Source organism: Phodopus roborovskii, unplaced genomic scaffold, assembly GCF_943737965.1.
Source record: "Phodopus roborovskii unplaced genomic scaffold, PHOROB, whole genome shotgun sequence".
Lineage (NCBI taxonomy): Eukaryota > Metazoa > Chordata > Mammalia > Rodentia > Cricetidae > Phodopus > Phodopus roborovskii.
Genome location: NW_026125059.1, coordinates 822,119 through 833,093, shown reverse-complemented (window position 1 = coordinate 833,093; position 10,975 = coordinate 822,119). Strand labels below are relative to the sequence as shown.

General features: G+C 49.0%; 1 protein-coding gene across 1 annotated transcript; it reads left to right on the top strand.

Moving 5' to 3' along the window:
* Positions 1-4,791: 4,791 nt before the first annotated feature.
* Ppdpf (pancreatic progenitor cell differentiation and proliferation factor) lies at positions 4,792-6,019 on the top strand. The gene is made up of 5 exons (XM_051184584.1): positions 4,792-4,960; positions 5,165-5,248; positions 5,321-5,398; positions 5,512-5,608; positions 5,682-6,019. Exons 2-5 carry the CDS (start codon positions 5,194-5,196, stop codon positions 5,800-5,802), a joined length of 351 nt encoding a protein of 116 aa, XP_051040541.1. The 5' UTR covers positions 4,792-4,960; positions 5,165-5,193; the 3' UTR covers positions 5,803-6,019.
* Positions 6,020-10,975: the final 4,956 nt, after the last annotated feature.

Here is a 10,975-nt window from a genome sequence, read left to right as displayed (position 1 = left end):
AAGAAAAAAAAAACATCCCAAAGCTGTCACAGTGGTACATGCCTAGGACCTCTGTCTGCACTTGGGATGCTGAAGTAGGAGGAACACTTGAGCCCAAAGGTCTGAAGCCAGCCTGGATAGCAGAGTGAGAGCTCATCTGGGATAGCAAAGAAGGGAGGTAGGGAAGGAAGGGGAAATGGAGGGAGAGGGTGAGGGTGAAGGAAGGAGAGGGACAGACACACACAGATACAGACAGATGGAAGAGACTCACTTCAGAGTCTACTACAGCTGTTGAGAGGTGAATGAGGGGGATCATTAGGCAGGCCCAGCGCACAGTCAGAGGTAGTCAGGGAGAGACAGAAGGCCTTATTGCCCAGCTGGGGATAATCAGCAGATGGCCCCCGTTGTCAGCCTCCCCACTGAAGCCTTGCCCAGCCACACCATCCAAGCGAGGCAGCTAGCTTAGCCCAGTGTGGGACATTCTCGTGGTCCCTTTCTCTCCTTTTCCAGGTGCTGACCTACAGTCTACACACTGGACCACAAACTCTACTCCCAAGAGGATACTATTGGGGGGGCTTCCTGCTGGGAAGTGGCCATAGCACTTCTACAGTCTTAACCTGTCCAACCAGAGGAAGACTGCACCTCCAAACTCCCCAGCCCTGAGACACCCAGAAAGGCCCCAGGTGGGACACGACCTTGGTCCTACTGAGCAGATTCAGAGAGGCTGCACAGCCCCAAGACAGGACAACACAGGTTGTGAGGCTCAGTCAGTGACCACAAGTCACACACATCCCCTGTGTCCTGTGGGAAGTAGTCAAGGCACCTCATTGTGTACCAAACAGGACCTTCTTAATGAACCAATGTACTATAGCTCCTGCCATCTCTGGACCTTTGCATATGCTGGGCAGGTGCTGAGGCTGGTCTTACTCAACTTCCACTTTCTGAGGGGCCAAGGGAAGCAGCTGCTTCTCCACTGAATGCGTCTCTGCATTCTGACCTCCCATTGCACACAGCACACATGAGTATCCATTCGGTGACTAGAGAGAAACAGGTCACAAAGCTAGAGGCATTCTGAGAAGCCCTGTTCCCCCATGGAAACCCTAAGTCCCCGACTGTCTGCCACTTCAGCCCCACTCTGGGATAGTACTGTGAATGTTGCCTGGACCCTTAGAGGTGACACATTCATATCTGACCCATCTGTGTCCCTGCTGAGTAACCACCGTGCCCCCAGATCAGGGCAGATAGGCAAACGGCTTTAGTCTAATCCCTGACCCAACCTCAGGTCTGTGCAAGGTGTATACCTTCTTCCAAAGTTCTTTGCAGTTGGGTCCTAGCAGTCCTTACCCTCAGCCTGGTCTCTCTAGCCTTGAGCTGAACCACACAGGTGTTGCATGGCTTTTCCTGGGGAACAAGAACAAACGTCTGTTCACCCCAGGTAGGACATCAATGACAGACCATAGAGAAAGTTCCGAGTCTAGCTTGTGAACCAATGAGTTTATCAGAATTACCGACAAAAGCATGGATGTGGTGGTTAAGCCTGTTAACTTGATGGGATTTTTGAATCACCATGGAAACAAGCCTTTAAGTACATCCATGAGGAAGTTTCTACATTGGAGCTGAGGTGGGAAGACATTCCCTAAATGTGGACAGCACCATTAACATGTGCTGTGTTGTCCAATAAGCAAAAAACGGAGAGAGTGAGCAGAGCATTTCTCTTTCTGCTTTCTAACTGCAGACATTGTTTAGATGGAAGCCCTACTGATGCCTTGTCTATATATCCAAAGAGGCTGGGATGTTTGGGAGCCCCATTCCAAACCCCGCCCTCAGGGTGCCAAGCGGAGGGTTCCTCCCCCCCCCCCCCCCGAGTTGCCTCAGTCCAGACTTCGTCCCTAAAAAGCCTGCCATTTGGCAGCTCCATCTGAAAGATTTTAGTTTGCAGAGCAAGGATGTGGGAAAGGGGCAAGAAAATAATTCTTGCAAGTGGAATATAGAAAATCATAAAGAATGGATGTTGACATGGGAGGAAAAAACAGGAATTATGAGAACAAGAAAGTTACCATGTTGGGGGGGCTAGTGGTTATATGCTAGGCTGATCTTGTTAAATAGGGCTAGTAACTGAATCATCAATCTCCTGTGAAATAACTGAAGTCTCTCCCAGGTTGTGGCCCACATCAAGGAACAGATGGGTCCAGATGAACGGTCCTGGCCGGGTCATCCCTGACCAACCGACAGCCTGGGGTCTCTCCCTGTCATTATGTTGTTTTTCCTTTAAAGAAGAATAGGTCACACCTGGGTGATCTCTCAAACATGAATTTATACTTTGTACTTCGTAATTATACTCTGTAGTCAATCACCTGGTGCCCTATGCATGTATGCCGCTTTGCACCCTTTAAAAAGGGCCTGGGCCCTCTGAGGGGTGTGCAGCTTTCCCCGAGATTGCTGACACCCAAGTGCATCGGTCCAATAAACACCTCTTTCTTGTTGCATCACCTGGTTTTGGTGTTTGTGTCGCGGGGCTCTCCCACCGGCCCATCAGGACCCCAGAATTAGGGTCCAACACACCCCCGAGGGCATCAAAAAACCCCACCTCTGGGTACACCTCGTGGTTTTCTCCTACCCCTGGGGCCACCCAGGAATGCTTTGCTCATCCATTTTAATAGTTTATTTTCTCATTCTTATGACAAACTACCTGACAAAAGAGGCTTAAAGAAATGTGCAGTCCGTGGTGGAACATCACGGCAGCAGGAATATTAGGCATCTTGGTCACTATTAAAATGGCTGAGGGATTACTCACAAAAGTGTGTAGGTGACTCAGGCATCAGCCAGGATGACAAGACATGAAAGCTGTATGGCTTGAGTTCCCCACTTGTAGGCAACTCTGCTGAAACATCTCCTTGTCTCCAGCAATTATCTGCTCTTTCTATAACCTGGAGAAGAGTGGGGAAATCTCTTGTGAGTTCCTGTAACACTTTCCTTGTATTCTTTGTTTTGGTTTTGGTTTTGGTTGTTGCTTTTAAATATTTATTTATTATGTATACAGTGTTCTGCCTGCAGGCCAGAAGAGGGCACCAGATCTCATTACAGATGGTTGTGAGCCACCATGTGGTTGCTGGGAATTGAACTAAGGACTTCTTGAAGAGCAGCCAGTGCTCTTAAACTCTGAGCCATTCAGAGTTTGGTTTTGGTTTTTCAAAACAGGGTTTCTCTGTGTAGCCTTGGCTGTCCTGGAACTACTTCTGTAGACCAGGTTGGTCTTGAACTCACAGAGATCGTCCTGCCTCTGCCTCTTGAGTGCTGGGATTAAAGGCGTGCACCACCACCAGTACCTCCAGCAACTCTCTTGTTTTCTTGAGAGATTCCTCAATTTCCTTCCAGAGGGGATGTTTCACTAGAACAAACAGCTAATAACCATTGGAGATGCCCACACACTTGGTCAGTGCAGTCCAGGGTAAATCACAGAGTCTGAAGCCATGAAGCAAGCCTGGTTTGGGCAGAAGTCTCACCCTCCTGGTGTCACCTGGACTGGCCAATCTGCCTCAGCAGTCGTCTTACCCACTTCTGCTGCTGTAATGTCAACTGCCCCCAGCTCTCTTTCACTATACTTGGACTCAAACCTTACCCTTATCCCTATTGCCTCTGAACCAGCAGCACCCCTTCCGGGTCTATTCTTGTCTGGTTTCCCGTGCCTAGCTCAATGTTTGCACAGAATGGGTCTCAACAAACCCAAGCAAAGGGTCTCAGCCAAAGCCTCCTTGAGACCTCGGGAACACAAGAGCACCCCTTGGGTCCTACTAGTCCAGGTTCTATGCCAGGAAGGCAAGTTAAGCATCTCTGGTTAAAGAGAAAGATGCTGTCTGTGCAAAGCTGGCTCATGGTCCTCCTAGTCCCCATGGGGGTCTGGCAGAAAACTGCCTGGGAAGGAAAGAGGATGCTGGCCAGCCCTAGAGCTCCAAGCACTTGATTCCTCCAAACACAGGACTCTGACCAATCATGCAATAGTTGCAATACTGCAGGCCTCTGCCTGATGCTAGTAACAGTTCTCCCCGCCCCCAAGCCTTCGACTGTATCTCATCTCCAGTCACTCCTCTCCAAACAGAACATAGGCTGGGACTAATGAATAGGAAGAACCACGACTTGGAAGGGACACCGGTGAGTCCTCAGCTTCCCAACAGCGGGCTAATCCCTGAAGGGCCACTTGGGGGCTCCAGGCACTATCCAGTGCGGCAGAAAAGGGGGATTGCGATGCAGGGACACGCGGAGGGGGCGTGGGGAGTAGCAGCTATCCCTTGTGCTTACTTATGTTAGACAAACCCACTCTGCCAAGAGTCGGAGTGGGGCACTTGGAAAACAAAGCCTGCGGGGACCGGCGCAGGCAGCGGACAATAGCAAGTAAAGGGAAATAGACAGGCTGGGCTACGGTGAGGCCACATCCGTGCAAAATAGTACGGTGAGGCACAGACTGAGGGCACAGGTCCCGCAGGAGATACTTTAACCACTTCTATCTATCTAGGGCAAGGTGTTCCCAGTCCTAACACGAAGGAGAAAGGCCGCAGAGCCGGACTTTGCGTAGAGGTGGACCACTGATGTTTAATCAAGGTTGTTTGGGCCAGGGTGAAACCTGCAGAACCCAGCATTGCAAAAGGTGGGGCGGACCCTCGCTCGGCTTGGGGTGGAGTCTAAGAGGGAAGGGCGGGACCTCATCGTGCTAGGGCGGATCTAATAGAGCTCAGGCGGGCTCAAAGATCTCAAGGATGGGGCCTCCGCGATGGAGGCGGGGCCTTGCCGCTTGCTCCGCCTCACCGTGATGCGTCTGTTGTGGTCGGTGCAGGCAAGAGTAGGTACGCGCGTGCGCATAGCGCATGGGTCGTAGCGCTGAAGGCTCCCGTGGATTATCCCTGCAAATGGGTTCCGCGGCCTAGCGCCCCACGCATTACCACCCGTGATCGTGCACCAAGGTCTGCGAGGAGGGGTCGCCGCCGAGGTGAGGGTGGCGGTAGTAGTGGAGGTGGTGGCAGCCGGCTGGGGGAGGCGCGCGCCTTCTAGGGGCCGGGCGCGTACAAAGCGCCTTTGTCTCCCGGTGCAGCCGGTCCGGGCTGGTTGGAGCCACCCGGAAGCCTGGCGGCTGACAGGGCTGAGGGACTTGGAACCCACTTCTCTGTAGTGACCAGGCCCACGTTTTGCTCAGATCTCTCCACAGCGCGCGGGTCCTGAAGTATGGCAGCCATCCCTTCCAGCGGCTCGCTCGTGGCTACCCATGACTACTATCGGCGTAAGTAGCCCCTCGCCGGCCCCGCCCAGAGCTGGGCCAGCGCCCTGTGGCTGACCAGCCTCCCCTCCCCAGGACGCCTGGGCTCCTCGTCCAGCAACAGTTCCTGCGGAAGTGCAGAGTACCCCGGGGACGCCGTGCCTCACCCCCCGGGTGAGTGCAGAACCAGCCAGCCTAAAGGCAAAGTTCACATCCTGAGGTGGGGAGAGCGTGGGACAGGACCCCGCTGGGACGGCAACATCCTGACCCTCCTTTGCACCTCTCAGGTCTCCCCAAGGCCGACGGTGGCCACTGGTGGGCCAGCTTCTTTTTCGGGAAGTCCACCCTCCCATTCTTGACCACAGTGTTGGAGTCTCCTGAACAGTGAGTCCATCTTCCATTAGGTTGTGGGAGTGGTCCCAGTTAAAACAGCTTCTGACTTATCCTATCCCTGCAGCTCGGCAGAATCCTCCCAGGCCTCCAGAAGCCCGATCACCCGTGGCCTGGCTCCTGAAACCATGAAGCAGCAGCAGCCAGTCATCGACCCTGACCAGGCCAACACGAGGGCCCCGTCCTGACCTAGCAGAACTTCAGCAAACTCAACTTCAGCGGTGCTAGGCCAGAGCCCGATCCATGCACCCTACCCTGTAAAGTAGGAAGGCTGTAGCAAGCAATAGACACCAGCTGGAGAGAGCCCCTCCCCCACACACACACCTGGTTCACAGCACTGAGCTTTCCTGACCCCATAACTGTGCCTTGCACCGAGCAGAAAATAAACTCCCAGCAGCCCTCCTCCCCGTGATGTGTTTGAGACCTTACTGAATCCAGCCTTTCTTCTTGCTCGGTACTGCCCAGCTCCTAGGTCTTACTGACAGCTCCTTTGAGACCCTTCCTGTCGGGAGTGGTCTTTGCGGGGGCTGCAGTTGGAGCCAGCCAGCCAAGCAGTCCCAAGTCCGTACCTGACTGAGTGGGGGAGTGTGGATGAGGGAAAGGCTAGCTATAGATAATAAAAACAGAATAAAGGTCAGGAGGGTAGATCAGTCAATACTGAAATGCCACGTTTTATTTTTCACCACTCATATATCATAACCAAAAAGTGGAACACAGTATCATGTATATGGAACAGACTTTTCTTGCTCACTCATTCCAAGGGTTCAGTAACACCACCTTAACTCTAACTTCTTGTTCCCTAGCCTTGAGAGTCAGGAGTAGCCACACCTCAGATTCAGGTCTGTTGTTATTTAGACTAAGATACCCTTCTGTAGCCACACCTTTGACCTTTAGGTCTTACGACTTGCTGAGGACAGCTTTGAACTCTCTGTCCTTGTGCCAAGATGGAGTGCAGCCATCTTTATGGGCACCCATACCTTCCCAGTGATATACCCAGATCTGGTGAGATGTCCTCTCAAGTGGGCCTGGCCAAAGAAGCTGGGGTACCTCTGTTCCTAGAGAGCTTAGGGTAGCAGTTAACCTCTAGGTAGACAGTCCAGAGGAGACTGGGCCTGTGGCTGAGTTTGGGAGCTCTCAGCTGGAGGCACCCTGGCAGATGACCTTGCTGCATGGATGGCTCCCCAAGATTGGAGATGCTGGCACAGACTGAGAGGGTATTCTAGCCACAAGTAGTCTAGCCTCAGAGTAAGAGGGTATAGGAACCCTGGAGGGTGACTTCAACTAGCAAGGGAAGCAGTCTGTGTATGGCACACCAGGCCCTTCTGCTGTCTCGCCCATCTGCCATAAACAAAGCACTGTCCCTAGGGAACTGAAGGCCAGTGCCTTGACAACTGAGCCTCCCACCTGCCTGCCCTTGGGGTGTCCAGGTGGCTTGTGGAGGAGGAGGAGGAGGCTCTTCCCACCTTTGGGCTTAGTACAGGAAATGTGTTCCACTGAGGCTGCAGTATCCAGACAATGCCCACAGAGCTGCTGATTGCAGCTGCTCATTGTCAGAGCTGGAAGCCGGGACAGCCCACAGCTCTGGGTAGCCTGTAGCACTGTTCCACGGTCACAAGACTGTTCCACAGTCACAAGGGTTCCTCATTTGTGAGTTGTAGTTTCTCTGAAGCCCTGTCGGGTTGTACAGCTGCAGCCGGCAGAGCTGGGAAGTGGCTATTTTAGTCACTGCAGAAGGTTTAGGAAACAGCTGGGGATAGCAGCGGTATAAAGCGTGATCCTAAGAGAGTAAAGAATGTGGGATCCACTCTGGATCTTGGGTGGTAAAACATCGTAAGAGATGGGCCTGGTGCTGGGTACACGGTAGCTTCTGGAATAACCCCTTAACGATTTCAGACAAAGTAGGGCAGATCTGTTTACAAGTGGTCTGCTGGTTTACCCCATGCAAGGAAACTTCGATGTCAGGCCCCTGTATTTGTGACATGGGGACATGTCTCAGAATCTCAGGTTAGACTTTGAAAGTGTGTTCAAGCCAGGCAGCCACAATCCATGCTATACATGCCACAAAACTTTTTGCCAGCAGCTCCTGTGGGTTTGGGTAGCTCCCTCTTCAAAAAGTCCTGTGGCTTCTCTAGTCATACTTTCTCATGGTGAGGCAGCCATATATTAAAGAGCCAGGCCAGTACTCCGCACAAGGCCTTGCCACTGTGAAGTCACCCTTAGTTACCCAAGTTATTCACTACCTGGAGCTGAGGAATTAGCTCAGTTGGTAAAGAAAGGCTTACCCTGCAAGTGTGAATATCTGAGCTCGACCTTAGATGTGGTAGTGCCTGTTAACCTCAGCCCCGGGGTGCAGATCCTTGGGCTTAGCTAGCCACCTACCCTAGTCTAATTGGTGAGAGCTCCTTTCTTTTAGAATGGCACTGGAGGAACAACACTTGAAACTGTCCTCTCACTTTCTCGTGCAAATACAGAGTACCAGATAGTAATGCATAGAAAAGTCAGGAAGGAGAAAGGGACACGTTTCACCTTTCACAAAGTAAGGTAGAGAAAGGGGAAAGATCACTTAAGACAGCGATTCTAAGACGATATGGATGCCTGTGTAACGTAAACACCCTGGAAGAGTAGTTGATAGATACTTCTCATCTCCAAGAGGCAAACATTCGTGAAAGGAAGCCACGGTTAAGGAGCTGTTAATTTTCTATGACACATGTTTAAGTATAATTTAATTATACCTGGATATACCAGATTTTCAGGAATTTTCTACTGCTCGTATGAATAACACCTGTAACAAATACAACCTAAAGAAGGCATTATGTTTTAGTATTTGACAAAGCTTCCCATGGCATCAAATAAGCCTAGTTTAATTGCTCTCTTTTCATAAAAGAGAAATCCTGAGGCTGCAAGCCCCCCTATGGAAACTTAAAAGTTAGGAGAATTGAACCTAGAGTTGGTTTCAGAATTGTCAAGCACTTGATTAGGTATGACCTTAGTTATCTATTCAAGTGAACTAATAAGATGTTTAAAGGAAATCTAGGTTATGTGGTTGAGCAAAACTTGTCCTTCAATAAAAGACTGAGTTATACACAACATGAAGGAAACATGAGATTCAACACAAACTCTAGGCTGGTTACCTAAGTTAAACTCATTTAAAATTGCAAGAATTGGGAACTTGTAAATAGACATCTTTCATGCTAAACTAGTTTTATGTCTACACTAAATTATTCTTTTTTTTTTTTTTTAAGGGTGGGGCGGATGTTTAGGACAAGGTCTTGTGTTGCCCCAAGTTGGTCTTAAACTTGCCATGTTGGAGAGGATGCCTTTGAACTTTTGACCCTCCTGCTTCCACCTCCCAGATACTAGGATTTCAGGTGTGTATCACCATGCCTGATTATTCGGTGCTGTGGATGGAACCCAAGACTCTTATGCTTATTAGGCCAGTGTGCTACCAATTGAGCTACAGCCCCAGACCCTAAGCTAATTTAAAATAACTAAATTGCTGGGCAGTGGCTGTGGCACGCCTTTGATCCCAACAGTTGGGAGGCAGAGGCAGGTGGATCTATGTGAGTTGGAGGCCATTCTGGTCTACAGGGTGAGTGCCAGGACAGACTCCAAAGCTACACAGAAAAACCCTCTGAATAAATCCTTTTAGTCCTTAGCTGTGACATGAGATAAGATTCCATTCTATCAGGCCTTGAGTATCTAAGAAGTATCAACAAGCTGGATGTGGTGGTGCATGCCATTAATTCCAGCACGGAGGCAGCCTGGTCTGTAGAGTGAGCTCCACCACAGCCAGAGCTACACTGAGAACCCTGTCCCCAAAAATGGGGGGGGGGAATCCATCAGCTTTTTCTCCCTATTTTTCTTTTTCATCATCTGTAACACTCAGTGGTTATCTTCCTCTCTGAATGCAGTTTTCCTTGTCTGCTTTGCACACAGGTGGTTTTTCTTGTTATTTCCAGTGGTTCTAACTACATATATTATCATTCTTAACTCTTACATTCCCCATTTCTAGTGCAAACTGGGAAGTAAGCATCCATGAACTATGGCTGTCAGCATGCCACTGAAGAAAAAAACCTTGCAGGCACTGTAGCAGCATGTCCTGATGGGAGATGTCATTCTGTATATAAGTTTCTCATACTGGTTAATGAATAAAGCACTGTTGGCCAATAGGAAAGCAAGATAGGCGGGACTAGGAGACAAGGAGGATTCGAGGAAGTAGTAGGGAGGAGTCAACATGGAGAGACCTGGGAGACCAGACACCTGCCCCACTCCCCAGGAAGGTGAAACCACGTGGAAATACATAGATTAACACAAATGGGTTAATACTTAAGACAGAGCTAGCCTATAAGAAACTAGTACCTGGCCAACAGCATTATATCAAATACAGAATCTCAGTGTGTTATATGGGGCTGGCTCGACGGCGGGACAAGACCAGCGGCGGGCGGAAAAAACCATACTCCTTACATCCTTCAAACTGCACAGGTTCTCATACTTACTACAGGCCCAAGCACACCTAACTCCTCTGCTCTGTGTAATATCAGGAGGCCACAGGCAGATCAGCTTAAGTTTATGTTTCCTTAAGAATTACTGCAACAACGCTGAATTAATGACTAAATTTCTCAAATCTGAACAAACTTAAGGATGTAAGATGACTTTCATTGTTAAAAAGTTTATTTGAACTTTCACCCGACTTACATTCCTATTCACTCATCAGCTATGGGCATGAAGGTTTCACAAGGTGTCACCACAAAGCTGTTCTTGGTGACAAATCAAGCAAATGTCACCAACACCACAGAAGCAAAGACCACCATCCCCTCAAGTCCTTCCTCTGTATGCTGCTCTTGGGTTCCATTTCTGGTTTCAGAATGTTAAATACTCAGTGAAATTAACAAACTTGTTTAAACCCTGGAAATGGAAAAAAAAAAAAAAAAAAAGCCTAGTAGTTCAGTGATTCTCAACCTGTGGTTCATGACCCTCTTGTCAAACCTCTATCTCCAGAAATATTTACATTATGATTCATAAGAGAAGCAAAGTTATAGTTATGAAGTAGAAACAAAAATAATTTTATGGTTGAGGTTCACAATATGAGTAACTGCATTAAAGCATTAGGAAGGTTGAGAACCACTGGTGTAGCTGTATTGTATTTAGGGTTGACATGTCTAAAAACATACCTGTTTTTAATTTTACCAGCACTCATAAAAATTATTCTAAATCATAATATTAACATTTGACCTTGTTTCTATATTTCTGAAAGGTTTTAGGGATACTTAATGAACACTCATCTTTAGACCAATCTGAACAGAAATATAAGAGTTATTTTTTTCTTTTGTTTTTTTTGTTGTTGTTTTTATGGGTTTTTAA

Excerpts from the sequence above, each read along its gene's own strand:
- Ppdpf (XM_051184584.1), top strand. The coding sequence starts at position 5,194 with ATGGCAGCCATCCCTTCCAGCGGCTCGCTCGTGGCTACCCATGACTAC. Across the intron at positions 5,249-5,320 it reads TACCCATGACTACTATCGGC|GACGCCTGGGCTCCTCGTCC; the intron begins GTAAGTAGCCCC and ends TCCCCTCCCCAG. Across the intron at positions 5,609-5,681 it reads GTGTTGGAGTCTCCTGAACA|CTCGGCAGAATCCTCCCAGG; the intron begins GTGAGTCCATCT and ends CTATCCCTGCAG.